At 31.8% G+C, this 15,231-nt stretch overlaps 1 protein-coding gene across 3 annotated transcripts in view; it reads right to left on the bottom strand.

The window, feature by feature from the left end:
* CRISPLD1 (cysteine rich secretory protein LCCL domain containing 1) overlaps positions 1–15,231 on the bottom strand; it is a 40,002-nt gene that overhangs the window by 9,523 nt on the left and 15,248 nt on the right. For 2 of the 3 annotated variants that reach the window (XM_072604913.1, XM_072604914.1), the window contains 9 exons: positions 15,095–15,227; positions 12,740–12,855; positions 11,974–12,074; positions 9,570–9,713; positions 8,542–8,602; positions 8,378–8,444; positions 7,843–7,973; positions 4,099–4,142; positions 3,934–4,006 (listed from right to left, as the gene is read on the bottom strand). In XM_072604913.1, coding sequence (XP_072461014.1) covers positions 3,934–4,006; positions 4,099–4,142; positions 7,843–7,973; positions 8,378–8,444; positions 8,542–8,602; positions 9,570–9,713; positions 11,974–12,074; positions 12,740–12,855; positions 15,095–15,227 — 870 coding nt within the window. The remainder of the gene's footprint in view (positions 1–3,933; positions 4,007–4,098; positions 4,143–7,842; positions 7,974–8,377; positions 8,445–8,541; positions 8,603–9,569; positions 9,714–11,973; positions 12,075–12,739; positions 12,856–15,094; positions 15,228–15,231) is intronic. The other variant, XM_072604915.1, reaches the window with a different exon arrangement.

Here is a 15,231-nt window from a genome sequence, read left to right as displayed (position 1 = left end):
GTTTAGTTATTTCTTACATTGGTATTAGGAAATAGGACTACTACTTGCTTTATAAGTTAATCAGATTATATTAGATTTTTCCTTGGTGTAGTTATATTTTGGGAAACATGATATGAGTCACATTATATTTAAAACACTTGCTAATGAGCTGTTTTATAATTGAGGTCTATGGCATTTTGTAGGGTTCCATTTTTTAACTGTTATCATTCTTTACTTATAAAGAGCAGATAGGGACTTATACAAATAAGGTAAATGATACTTAGAACTTTATAAATCATAACCTTTGATATGATTCTCCTTAAACTGAGGTTTTCTTATGGTAAAGTTTTAAAAAGTTGAAAATTTTAGATTCAAATTTCAATAGGACAAAACAATTTTCTTCGTCATCAAGATTACAATGACTGAGTGGCAATCTGAAGAAATCATTTCAATGTGTGTCCCAAAGTGGCATAAATTTGTCATTTAAAGAAATTACTCCTTAACCTGTTTATTTTGTTATTTCTTTAGAATAAATTACAGTTAAGGAAAACCTTCAGGGAAGGGAATGACTAGGGGTTAAAAAAAAAATCAAAGAAGTGAAGCCACCATCATTTAAGACTTTCAGCTTTGTTGGAATGATTTCAAAACCCCACTACTTCAGAGAACTCAAAATAGTCCAAGATAAAACTGATTGTAGCTATACAGTACTTCAGTGGTTGAGCAATATTTATAACCACTCAGAAAGCCAAGACAGTCTTCAATACTGATGCCTTCTCTGCTACCCACAAAAAGGTGCTCCACCCACCCAAATATGGAGTTAGAAGTACCAAACAGCATGAGTCTTCTTTCCTCTTGATGTAATTTTTCTCCCAAAGAATCTAAAGGATGATGGGTTTTCTAAGATCACCCACAATATTCCAAATGCAAAAAAAGGGAATGATTCCTACTAAAATGTACTTCCTGTTTTACCTGAATCTCCCATTACCTCAGTAACATATATGATGTGGCTACAGTGTAATAAGATTACCTTTCTCCTCTGGTTTATAGAATTTATGCTGTATTTTGTCAGGGACAGGAGTTATGATTTCATTGTTGTATCAAGCTCCCAATGAGAAAATTTCCTTTTACTAATTTAGATTAGCTTGTATCCTTCAATTTACTCTCAGAGTATTGTAACCCAAAGCATGCTTTTATTCACGATAAAATGTCTTTTAAAAACATAAAATTAATAAAGTAAATTCAATTAAAAATTCATACGATATGTAAAACAAGCTGAGATTACAGTTTAAATATTTTAGTCACAAGACAATTCCAAAGAACCTATGAAAAATGCTATCCACTTCCAGCAAAAGAATTAATGGAGTCTGAATGCTGATCAAGGTATACAATTTATTTTCTTTATTTTTCTTGTGTTTTTTGTTATTGTTGTTTTGTTTTGTTCTGTGTTTTCTTTTACAATGTGACTAACATGGAAATTTTTTAAAAATTTCAAGCAGTAACTAAAACTAATCACTTAGTTATGTGATCATTGTGAAATGGCCCAAAGAGCTTCTTTCTTTTGGTATAGAAAAGATTTATAACCTAGGTAGATAGTTATAATTTATCCTAATTCAGAATATTTACTAATCAATTAATTATGTTTAATGAATTAAATAAAAGACAATTACAAAGTTATATACTATATTTCATTTATGTTTTTCTTTTAAACAAAACACTCATCCTATATATTAATGTTTGCGTCTTCATCAGAGTATCTCTAACGTAAAAATCTAAGTAGCATGTGTAGTTTGGGGGTTTTGATAATTACTGTAGAAGATAATTCAATTCAAGGAATATTTATTAAGTACATTGCTATACCATGTTCTTTGTACATGTATGCATTAAGTAAATATTTAATGAATGGAATCAAACTAATTAAAAAACTCAACGCTGAGATTCATTACACAAAAATTCTTTAGAATGCAAGCTCCTTTGGGGCACTGATTATTTATTTTTTCTTCCCCATATAATGCCTGTCACATAGTAGGTACTTAACAAATGCTAATTGATTAACTTCTTCTCTTCTCCACCTAAGCTTTAGAAGAGGATAGGGGGCGTTTATGCTTTCTGGTTGTCTCATAGTAAGAACTACAATTGGCCATATTTTGGAATTGCAAAATACAGAAGAACAATTAAGTTAAAGATAGGATGGTGAAACAGTTGATCTTAAATAGCAGTTAAATAACTTTCAGAAACAGACCATATATATAACCATATCTATTTTTGTAATATGGCAACTAGATGGTGTAGCAGATAGAGTGCTAGGTCTAGAGTCAGGAAGACTTATCTTCATGAGTTCAAATCTGGCTTCAGACACTTACTACTTGTGTGTGTGACTCTGGGAAAGTCACTTAACCCTGTTTGCCTCAGTTACCTCATCTTTAAAATGAGCAAACCACTCCTATATTTTTACCATGAAAACCCCAAATGGCATCACAAAGTGTCAGACATGATCAACAACAAAAAATGCCATAGAAAACCCATCAGTCCAAAAGGAATTATTGATCTCCCACTACGTGTATACAAGGCATGTTGCTAAAGAGAAAAATGAAATAGCTCTTGCCATAAAGGAACTTTACAATTTAATAAATGGATTTGTCAAATGACGGAGAGTGAGGAACTGAGGATTACTCAATATTGTGATCCTAGGTGATTAGATGGATAATGGTGCCCTTGAAAGAAATAAGGATTAGAAGAGCGGCTGCTTTGATGGAAAAAAAAAAAATAATGAGTTCAGCTTGGAGCATACCGAGTTTGAAACAAATCATCCAATTTGAAATACCCAAAAGCCAGTTGGTGATACAAGACTCAATAGAGATTTGAATGGGACACATAGATGTGGGAGTCACCTATACATAGATGATAATTATACCCACAGAAGATAACAAACTCACAAACAGAGAGAGTATAGAGAGAGACACAGTTCAAGGTTGATCTAGCAGAAGAAAGTAAGTCAGAGGTTAGACAGGGAAAAGATGAAACAATAGAGAAATGTCACAAAAACCCAAAGAAAACAATGGAGAGGCCATTTGTGCAGAGGTCATTCAATAAATCGCATCATATGGCATAGTCTTATAAATGCTAGGTCTTGCATGACAGGAATAGAATTCTAATTTTCCAGTGGGTCTAAGAAAGTATTCTAATAATACAAAGAGGTTCAATATCTATGTACCCAAGGACTGTCTTCCGAAGATACTACAGATACAGGTCCATATGGCTTGGGAGTTTCATAGCATACACCATGGACTGTCTAGGAGACATCAGAGTGATATACAATCTCAACAACAACAAAGATATGTACAACTCTTCCACTGTAACAAGAATTAGATCTTTCTTGTACATTATAGAATACAGAGCTTTTAAAGTGGACACTTGATTACAATAAAAAAATGACAGTAACAATATTAAAGCAACAATACCCACAAAATTCACATATAATAATAATAAATTATATAGGGCATACTATGTGCCAGGGACTATGCTAAGTGTTTTGCAATTACTATGTAATCTGATTCTCAAAACCACCCTGGGTATAGGCACTACTATTATCTCCATTTTACAGATGAGGATACTGGAGCAAATAGAGACTAAGTGACCTGCCCAGGGTCATAAAGTTAAGTGTCTGAAGCAAGATATGAACTCAGGTCTTTCTGACCCCAGATCCAGGGCTCTAAACACTGAACCATTTAGCTTCATCTAGTTAACAATAAATATTTATAATATAACATATTTATAGTAAAAGGAAAAAATAATTCTTGAACTCAAGAAATGCTCAGGGCAATTTTCCAAGTCTATGAGTTACAAAGAAGATGCCATTGTGCAGTGATAGATGAAGTTCCCTCACTGGGCAGTTACCTGTACTACTAGAATCATAGATCCACTCCCAAATTATCATCAAGTTTTCATGAATGTTACCTTGGGCAGTGAGAAGCAGGCTTGTGAAATGGGCATAACTGTTCCACAGTTGTTTCACAACTGATAGCTTGAACTAAAGAAATATAAACACAAATCAATAAATTCATCAGAAAAGTAATAAAAATCAATAGTATTTCAAATTAGATTAAAAACATAAGTGCTAACCTGTCACTTTAGAGACTGTGAAGGAATTGGCAGATTGATATTTGCTAAAGATAAAAAAAGAGAATGAGTCAACAGCTTTCTTAAGCATAGCAAGATAGTTATTAATATTGATAATAGTTACTGACATAGCCTTTGATATATTTTTTTTACTAAGAGATGTAAGTGAGTTACTTCATGTATAAAAGTTACCTAAACATGTCTGGGAATTCTCAATGGGAATATTTAACAAAACATAATGAATAATTCAAAACAATAAATTGCATATAATATGCAAAGTTTAGCATTATTTTATTCACACTAAGTTCATGAGATATCAAAAATAAAGTTCCTCTTAATATTCATTTAAAAATGTGTGCTTAACAGAATAAAATTAATTTATGTTTGTGAACTTTCACTACAAAGGAAAACCAAAGCTTATGACAAATCTCCAGCATACTGTAATGAAAATCTTTTTACAGTCTTATCACAAGGATGAGATAACAACTTTACGTAATTGAAATAGCATCAACTTTGGAACTGAGAGCCCTCTGTTTAAGTACTGGCTGAGCCTTTAACACAATACCACCACCACCACCACACTTTCCCCTTGCCTTTGCCCTTCATGGCATCCCAGAAAGTGCTAGAGAACCTGGAGTATAGGGTTGGAAATGAATGCAGGTGGAAGGAAGAAATGAGTCTGGATATCAGGGTAGCTGAGAGTTCTTGACCTCTTGACATTTTCCTCACAATAGATGATGCAATAAAAACCACAAGAAGAATGAGATGATGTAAACAATATCCAACATAATGGGTCTAATATCAATATTGTCTCTAAAACTATAACACAACTCATATCATTTTTTAGACCATATTAGCATATTCTGAAAAGTTAAATAAGGCTTTGTGACAGTGAGTTATTCAGAAGTATCTTGGCATATTTTGGACAGGTAGATCACCATGAATCTAAATTTTGTATAAATAGGTAGTTGCATGAATATAATATAAAAATGATAGCAATCAATTTCGTATTACATTTTATTAGAATTTTTCCCCAATTTATGCCTTATTGCTGCATTCCAGATCTTAAGTTGTGTGCATTAAGTAAAATGTATAATTGGAAGAAATCTATATTAAATCAATCTCAAATATCAAATTTCTTATGAACTTCATATAGGTCTACATTGTTTTAAGTAGATCCAATATTCTCACATAGAGATATAAACATAATAAATAAAAGTATTCTTTTCATTACAAAAGATTAAAGATTTTATTAAGTATCAAACTTCACCAGTATGCAAAAAATAGGTTTTGATTAACCCAATTTTCTGGGACATTGTTATTATACAAAAATTACACTTGAAAAGAAACAATAAAATGCCACATAGTAAAAGTGCATTAGGTTAATTATGAAAAAAATTAACTCCCCAAATCCTCCTTTCTACCTAGCTCAATACTGTACAGTGACCAATATTGCAAAATTTACCCTCTTTCACGAAACTCCACCAAAAAAGTCCTCAATTTTACATAAATGAAATACCAACTACTGAACACAGACAAGTATTTCAGGGTGATGGTTGGGTTTGGGGGTGAAAATACTCTATTATAAGCATTAATATAAAAAGAAATCAAAATTTTATTTTCCAAATGAGGTTGATCCATTATTTAAAACAATAACAATGATGATGATTACTAACATACAATATAGCAAATCTCTGAATCTGCCTATATCCCCAAAAGAAAATTTGTACAGAACATACTCTAATTATTAAATACTACATCAAAACAACCTTAGTGGGTATTTTGATGCTATATGAATGGAGTAAAAATAGAATTGTACTGTATTACATGAAGAAAATATTATGTGAACATAAAAATGTTTACAATATACCCTGTAAAAAAGAAAAAATCCTCTTTATGAATTTATTTCTGAAGCAGTGCTTTATTCTACATTATATACATATAAATATAAATTCAACATTTTATAATGAACTATTTGCTAAACTAAGAATCTAAAGTTAAATTAGTAAAAATAAATATGTTGTGCTATACCAAATATGAATGAGCACTTTAAAACTGATAAATTACGTATGATAAACAACTTATAGTTTTATCACTGCAATTTGAAAAATTTCAAGTCTATTAATATCTATCATTTCACATCTACCACATCTATTAATCATTTATGTCTCATTAATAGTATTGAAGAAATATTTTGTTGTTGTTGCATACAGAATTCTAATTAGAGCTGAAAACAGATGCAAGAAAATACTAAAAAACTTCTCTGATGATATTTTATGCAAGAGTTACAAACTCAAATAGTATCCAAATAAGTTGTGGCTAAGTTTTAAATTTATTTTACATGGCCCAAATGAAACTCCTGGATATTTGCACTCTAAGAAAATGCAATATTAATAAAATGTTGGAAACATTAGAGTGAATAGACCCCTGGACTTGGAATCAGTGAAGACTCTGGTTTGAATCCTGCCTTCCAAGCTGTGTGACCTTGTCATCTACCCTTTCTCAGCTTCAGTTTCCTCCTCTCTAAAATGAAGAATTCAAAAAAAAAAAAATGAAGATCTTTTAAGATCTCTTAAAGCTCTAAATCTGTGATCCTACGATCCAAATGAAAAACTCCTAAAAAAAAACAAAACTAAAACAAACAAAAAACCATGATTCTTCTTCCCAAAGAAGATATTTTCCAGATACTGTCCTTTTTTTATGGGAATTTTCCCCCAGGCTACTCTACATTCTATATAATGGGCAAATGATGTTCTGATAAAAGATATCAATTATGATAAAAATCATTCATCACTACCAGTTCTCCAATATCTTGCATACCAATATGTCGCATATACAACAAATAGAACATCTTAATTATTACCTTGAAATGATGATGTTCGGAAAATTCAAGAATATACCTGAACCTATGACAGTTTATAGGCATGAGAATCTTTTGAAAATTGACTTTTTTCAGGCAGAAAGCAAATTTCTTAAAATGTTTCTGAATATTCAATTACTGTCATCATGAAAAACAAAACATATGTGTGAATTTTCAAAAATTAGAAAAAATTCTCAATCTGAAGTTTGAAGTAAAATTTTAAATTTAAAACATGAAAATTATTCTTTCAAATAAAATTTGTAAAAATATATTTTGCTACTGAAATTAAGTATGGACTTCTTTTATGTCTGAGAAGAACATTGTTCTCAAAATTAATTTCTGAACATGAGTTCAGAAGTTCGGTCATAATAGTGGACACGTGGATTCTTGTTTTGAACAGGTAAGTAGTTCTGTTAAAGGCATTTCTGTTAAAAATAAAAAATCATGTTATCCTATATGCACAATTTAAAAATAAATGTTACAATTTAGTATAATATAGATCATATCTGCCATAATCATGGATAGAGAAATTAAAATAGTTATCCCTGAAAATGAAAAATCTAATTTATATTCTACTAACCCCTGTAAAAATAGGTTTTTTAATACTCAAGACAAAAAGAATATTCTAATTTTTAATATTTTCTGTACACTTCTATAGCTAGGTTTCTACCTTCTAAGTAGCTGTTCTATGGAGACAGATGTGTACACACACAAACACACACATACACACACACACACACACAGGAGATATGAGCTTTAGAGTAGCAATTCTGCATACCTCACTTTGAAAATAAATATAATGTTTTTTGTTTAACATAGAGAAGCAATTTTCCAAAAAGATAAATTCTATTTTATAACATACAGCTCTAAATAGCTTTTTCACTTACCCAATCGATTGAATGCCATTTCTATAGGATTTGATGAAATAATGTTTTCTTCCTTGTCTAGTGATATCTACCCAACCACCTTCATTGTCTATTATTCCATAATGTATCGCAGCTCTACAGATGCTTGATTGCTTGGAGGGAGGGGGGAAGGAGGAGGGAGGAAGGGAAAGGAAAAAGTGTAGGGTAAATTATTTTCATAATGAAATACTATTACATTTTAAAGTATGATAAGGTTGAAAAGAACAGGAACCTATTTATATGACTTGAGAAAGAAGAATAGATTCACACAGCAAAATGATCAGATATATGTAACCTCCAATTTTTTTAAATTTTAGTGTCTATGAACTAGAATTTCTATATTCCACTTCTCTTATTCTAAACAATAAGTATTTGTTATTTAAGTGCTTATGCTAGGCACTGGGAATAAAAACAAAACAAACAAAAATCTCTGCCTTCTAATATCTTACTTTCTTCTCCTACAGTTTCAATTGTTTTCAATGTCAAATTGTTAAGCAATTCTATTGATCATATTTACCATTTCATAATGTACACTTCCAATAACTTTGGCTTTGCTATCCAAACAGCCAGCAGGGCATTCATATCTAAACAGAACAGTTGAAAAGAAGTCAAATTGCCTATATTTGAAAATGATTTTGTATTGCTTTTAATAAAATCTTGAGAATAAAACATAAAAGGTACCTATTGCATGTCGTTCCTTTGCACTGGTCTCTTAATCTCACCTCACAAGCAACAATTTGAGCTAAAGATAAGAAAAAACCATCGCAAAAGTGTTTTAAGTAATAGAACAAAAGTCAGACTTTTTACCTAAAACAAAAGATCATTTTGATTTAAAAACATCTAAATGTCTGCAGACAAATAGTTGAATCTTTTGTGAAAACATTCATCCTATAACCAAAAAATTCAATCCTGTATAAAACATGAGAATTAAAAGTCCATTGTCAAGTAGTAACATTGGAATAAAATCTTTAATTGAATGTATTTCAGAATTCCAATGTATCCATTATCTCAATTATAGGTACGTAGCCTCCAACAGTATAACTCATACATAATTCATCTATAGCTTGATTATGTATTTCATTTCTTTCATTTTCTATAAAACCTATTTTTAACAAATTCATTTTATACATTATTCTTAGAAGGAGAAAACAGAGTTCAGTAACTATGATCTGAACTATGCCCATTCAAAAAATGAAAAGTTAAAAGTAAGACATGAATGTCAATGGCACTCAATATAGCATTCTTAAATTTCAGTTGTATAACTTCAATATTTTATAATAGATGCTATGTAGATATGAATCATCCACCACCACAACCTCAGAAGAATCAAAATTACAAAGGATAATGGAAAGACAGGTGGTGGATCTAAGTTGGATACAGGATATCACCAAATCAAAACTACTGTAAAGCCTATTATTAAGTCCATGTATGATCAGAACCACAGATGAGTCAATCACAAAGAACGAATCCAAGGTGTTGAGTAGATCCTATGAAAAAGACTCTAAATTTTAAAGTCTTTTTCATATGTTGGTGCCATTATTGTGGTAAAGAGACATAACAGGAAGTAGAGATTAATTGCACAAAATGAAAAATTAGGAATGTATTTTGATCTTTACCAGTGGAAGAAATCTCCATATTGATGGAAAGTATCAAAGTCTTTTAAAGTTCCAATGTAATCATAGCCTTTAGTACAAAGAAAAAGGTCTTACACATTTGCTGTGTACTTATAACTTCATTTCTGTCACTGTCATCAGCTCTTGTTTGAATCTGGGGATCATACACTTGTGACTGTTGTCGTTCAATTTCATTTGTTTCTTCTGGTTCATGAGGAGAGAAATGCCTTTCTGAGCCTTCTGTTACATAGAATGAATTAAAAAGAGGAAAAAAAAGCCCACTTTACATTTATATCAATTCTAGAAACTTGTTTTGTAAGGATATTTTTACAAATACTGAGTAAGATAAATCTGGGAAAAAAACTAGCTGAAAAAATCTGTTGTTCAATTGTGCTATTGAGAGACTGCATGATAAAGCAGAAAAAGAAGTAAAACTGCAATCAACTTAGAGAGACCTGAGTTCAATTCCTGATTAAAAATTATACAAGCAGGGCCAAGTCACTCAGTTTCTATAGACTTCATCTGTAGAACATGGACATTCAGACAGTACTTAAATTTTACATAAATCTTCTCATTTGATTCCACAATAACCCCACTAAGAGTGTTAGTTTTCAGAGTTACAAACTAGAAAGCTTCCAGTTGTGGGAGATATTTAGTACAGAGGGGTCAAACAAGGAGCTTGTGTTCTATGTATGGCTCACAATCCTCCCAATTGAACCCCAAATAGATGAAAATGTAATTGGGAAATATTTCACAAAACAAATAAAAATAAAATAAATCACAGATAATATTATCTTTTTAAAGTAGGTCCAAATGAGAACTGCATGGATCCTTATATATAGAATAATAGCTCCATTTCTACAAGGAAAGGGCACTGGAAAAGAAGTCCTTGTTCATAAAAGGCAACTAGGTGACAGTGTGAATAGAGCGTTGAAGTGGAGTCAGGAAATCCTGAGTTTAAATTCTACTTCAGATTCTTACTAGCTGTATGACTTTGGGCTAGTCACAAACTCTGTCTGCCTGAGGTTTCTTCATCTATAAACTGGGAATAATAATTATCTTGCTGTTGTGGTGATAAAATGAGATATTTATAAAAGACTTTGCCAACCACAGTTCTGTGTAAATTCTCTCAATTACATTATTATTATTAAATCAGGCAAGAGGCCAGGAAAACTCATTAAGATTTATGGTGCTCCTCTAGCTAAAGAAAGTCTAACCATAAATACCTTAAATCCTCCGAAAGAAAAATCCAAAATGGGCTTCATCTGCTTCATCTACTACTAATCATCCTTCACTGTTCTTAATGTTTGGTGAGCAGCAAAAATGTAGAAGGCAAGTTATATGTACTTATATTACTTATAAAAATGAGGATGCTATGGATTATATTTTTAAATTACAATTTGTTTTTTACTAAAGCTGTTTAAATACTATATCTGTGGGGTTTTTTGAGATAGTAAATAATATTTTCACAAATCATTCAGCAGAACCTAAATTCCTTGAGGAAAGGGACTGTTTTATTTCTGTCTTGGCACAGTATCAGCAGCCACTTAATAAATGTGTATTTAATTGAATTGAAATAACATAACCTGTTAACTTTTGTGTGGGCTTTTTATTTCAGGGAAAGAGAGTGTGGTAGGGCAGTTCAGGGCCCAGCATCAGGAAGGTCTGGGTTCCAGGGTCTGCCTCTAATACCACTTGTGTGACCATAGCAAATCACTTAACCTCTTTGGCAGGCAGCCCTTTGGGCTGCAAAGTTATAGACCCAGGGGGATTGCTACATTGACAAAAATACAGGTTTTTAAATATTGGTTTAAATGAATATTTCAACTCATTCATTTTATAGCACCTTTTTTAATAGATGAATTTGACACTACTTTTTTTTTTGCTAACTCTACTTCTACTCAGAACTTCTTCTAACTCTTTAGAAGGCAAAACTTTTATACTAATGCTTATTCCTTGTAACATTTCAACACGAAAAATCTTGTATCTTACTCTTTGGGCAAAGGGACATGCAGAGTGAATTTCTGCCCTAAGTACACTACAATATAATCTACAATCTGATAATTATGTTGAGGAAATTATGGGTAACCAAGACCCAGTGTGCAAAAGTAAACCACCCAAATTAAAAATATGCTAACCCAATTCCATAATATTATAAGAGCAATGAACATTAAGAATAAATCAAATTGATATTAAAAATGAAATAAACATCAACTTCTGACTTTTTGAAGTATGTAAATATATTTTCCTCCCTTGGCCATTTGGAATAGCCATGTGCATTTCCATCCATGAATTTTACACAGTTATTACAACTTGGATATTTCACAGATAATTTTAAACTTTTATTTTACAAAACTTTCCTCTATTTTCTATAGTGTAGCTCTGTTTGCTTTTGTGGCATTCATGTTAGCATATAATATGAAGGTTCAAATTGCATTTTGTTTTAACATAAAAGCTGCAAAAAAAAATGTCGACATAATAGCAATAGTAATTAACATACCTTTGTAGCAAAGATTTTCTCTACAGCTTCCTCCAAAACTGGGTGGACATGCAGAACAGGGCCGACCATGTTTGTAAGGTGCGTGGCCCCACCAGTTACCCCTTAAAGAGAAAATATAACTTACCAAAAGTTTAACTTATAATTGTGAAGAGTTGAACAGTCTAATATTTGAAATTCTTCCAAAAGTCAACGGATTCAATATGGTCAGTTGATTCGTACACATAACCTTTTACTCTACAATTATGTTGTAGTTAATTGCCCTACCTATACCTTTGGAAATGTGCAAAGTAATCTGAGTAAATACATTCCAATTATGTACCACAGGACTAAACCTTGCCATGGAATATATATCTATATGTCATTCTTTGTAATAAATCTCCTTACCTTAGAATTAGATATAATATGACTCTGTCACATATATTGAACTGTTCTCCAAATATTGTTTATGTTCCTTGTGAAATACTTGCACATACTTCTACCACATTAATATGAGGGAATAATTATGGAACACAGTATATACTGAGTAAAAGAGAAGAGATCAAAAATATGGTCTCTGTATTCATGAAGTTTACATACTCAAATTTTGCTAACGACATTAACCTACTGAATGTGAGAAGTGATAACTACACTTGTCTTTTAAGATCTCTATAATGTGAGCATACTGAAAACATTTTTATACGTATAAGCTAAACAGTGGTCTGACAAATGAAAGCATTTTCAAGTTTTAAGCATAAATTTAGAAATTCATTCCTGTTTCTATACTTACTTTGGAGAATAATTGCACACTAAATAAACTGCTTTAGGCCATATCTGTCCCCAGATGTTCATATTGTGGCACAAATTAATAGCACAACCTATTCTGCTACTTGTAGCCCAAACAACCTACATGACAGGAAACAAAGTTACATCCAATTAGATAAAGAATACCAACATTTCTATGAATGAATTGCTGAAGTTTGAATGTGGGAAAAGCAACCATGTGTTCATGTAATTCTGACTGCTAATCAAGAACCATGTGTGACCTTTGGGTCTGTTCTTCCTAAGTCTTAATTTTCACATTTGTGATTCTGTGCATACTTCTAAGGTTTGTTCTGACAAGCAAGTAAAATGATAGATGTGCATGTCTTTTGTAAACTCTGGAAGATTATATGAATGCAAGGTTATTACAACTATTATCCCTATGTCCAGGAACAATGACTGATTGAAGCTTTGCCACATAAGAAGATTTAATGAATGATAAATTTTTTTTAGTGATTTAGCTACAAGTACTATTATTTACAGATATAGCACACTTTACTACTTAAATCAAATGAACGACATTTTTCAGAAGAAATCAGCAGAAATCATGCTGACAAAATATTAAAATGTTTTAGGAAGCATCTCTGGCTCTTTATATACTTGTTTTCTCATTTTACTGAGGTTTAAAAGAGGGTTAAGTTTATTAAAAACTGAAAGGACTGACTGGTTATTTTACTTTTTAAAGACCTCAAATAATCAGACACTTGAATCAATCCACCAATAGATGAAATCTCCTATGGATCTAGTGTAATGTTGCCATCACCTAGCATCTATGGTTGGTAGTTAACGAATAGCTGATGGACTGAATTGATCAAGAGTTACAGAAAAAAAAAAACATAATGTTACATCAATAATCAAGTAAATAAATAAAAATAATCCTCTAAGTTTGGCCCTTAGACAGAATGCTCTAAGATTACGGAAGTAGATCAGATAACTTTCTATTAGGGGAAACAACAGCAAAAAAAATAACCCTAAGTACTAACATCCTGATCTTTAGGCTACCAAATTGAAACATGGAAAAGGTTTTATAGATGCCCTAGCCCAACCACATTTATTTTATGTCAGAAAAAATGAGAACTACAGAAAAATAATTTGCCCAAAGTCACAAAGCAAATTAGTGGCAGAAATGAAATACACAGAGACACATGTGTATGTTTATCCACAAGAGACAAACAACTAGACAGACACACAAATATGATGTACATGTATCTATAAAGTCTTAGTGCACTTTAACACATTAAAGTTGCACTAAGACTTTTGGGACACACACACACTTTCGAAGATTTTAGAGATATACACAAACATCCTTATTGGAACATCCTGTTTTTCCTAGTTTTGTCCTATTTCTGAAAGCTTTATTTATTCCTTTTTTGGGGTTTTTTTTTAATGCTATGATCATTTTTGACACATCCCTGACACTTTTGAATCCTTCCTTGTAGTAAAGAAAAACACAGGCAAAACCAACATAGACATCACATTTGATAAGGCTGCATTAAGCCCCCTTACTTCCTCACCAATTTATTGACAGAAGGAGGGTGTGTTTCATTATCGGGTCTCAGGATAGAGACTGAAATTCATTTTAAATAAATACAGCTGCGTGGTCCAAACTTCTATTTTTCATATTGTGAGGGAAAAGGGGACAAAATAACCTACAGAAACTTAGACTTGGATTGCCTTCTTTAAAATCATTTGATGAAGAAAGAGTCTAGACATCAAACTCATCAGAGCAATGATAAAGAAAAGTCTTAGTATATTGTGATCATCACATATGTAAACTTTTTAAAAAAATAATTTCTTTTTACATTCTCAGGGAAAAAAAATAAATGAAAAGTCTTGCATTTGCTTAAGTGCTGTAAATAAATGAAAATACCAATTAAAGTAAATGAATAATGAAAAGACAAATGTATAAAATCCACATTGATTCATACATAATACGTACATTTCAAATAATATCTCTGTCATTTCAATAGCAATAAGTCAGATGGCAGCAGTGTGGCAAACAACAGAAAGAACACTAAATTTTTAGTCAAAGTACCTGAGGTCCAATCCCAGCTCTGTTCTTTACTATCTTTATGACCCTGACCAAGTCATTTCACTTCTATTGGACTCAAAGTACTCATCTGTAAAAATAGAAGGCTGGAATAAATAATCCCAGAAAACCTTTTCTGGAGGTATTGCTAAGTGGTAGAACTGGGAATTGAACCTAAATTTCCCGGTTCCAAATCTAATGCCCTTCCCACTTTATTACAAATTCAATTTCCTCTCCTACAATAACACTGATCCAACTCTAAAGGTAGAGACCTAGTGTAACCAGTAAACATACCTGAGTATAATGTGTGCAAACTGGACCAGAACATCGAAAGGGACAATATGGGTTACATTCATGTGGATAAGGATAGGTAAAGTCTCTCACTTCGTCATACCATGCTTGTACATGGAATGTTGGAGGCCTGTATCTAT

The sequence above is a fragment of the Notamacropus eugenii genome, chromosome 4 (assembly GCF_028372415.1).
Source record: "Notamacropus eugenii isolate mMacEug1 chromosome 4, mMacEug1.pri_v2, whole genome shotgun sequence".
In the NCBI taxonomy this organism is placed as follows: domain Eukaryota; kingdom Metazoa; phylum Chordata; class Mammalia; order Diprotodontia; family Macropodidae; genus Notamacropus; species Notamacropus eugenii.
Note: the sequence above shows the minus strand (reverse complement) of the source record. Positions and strands in the feature narration are given on the sequence as shown.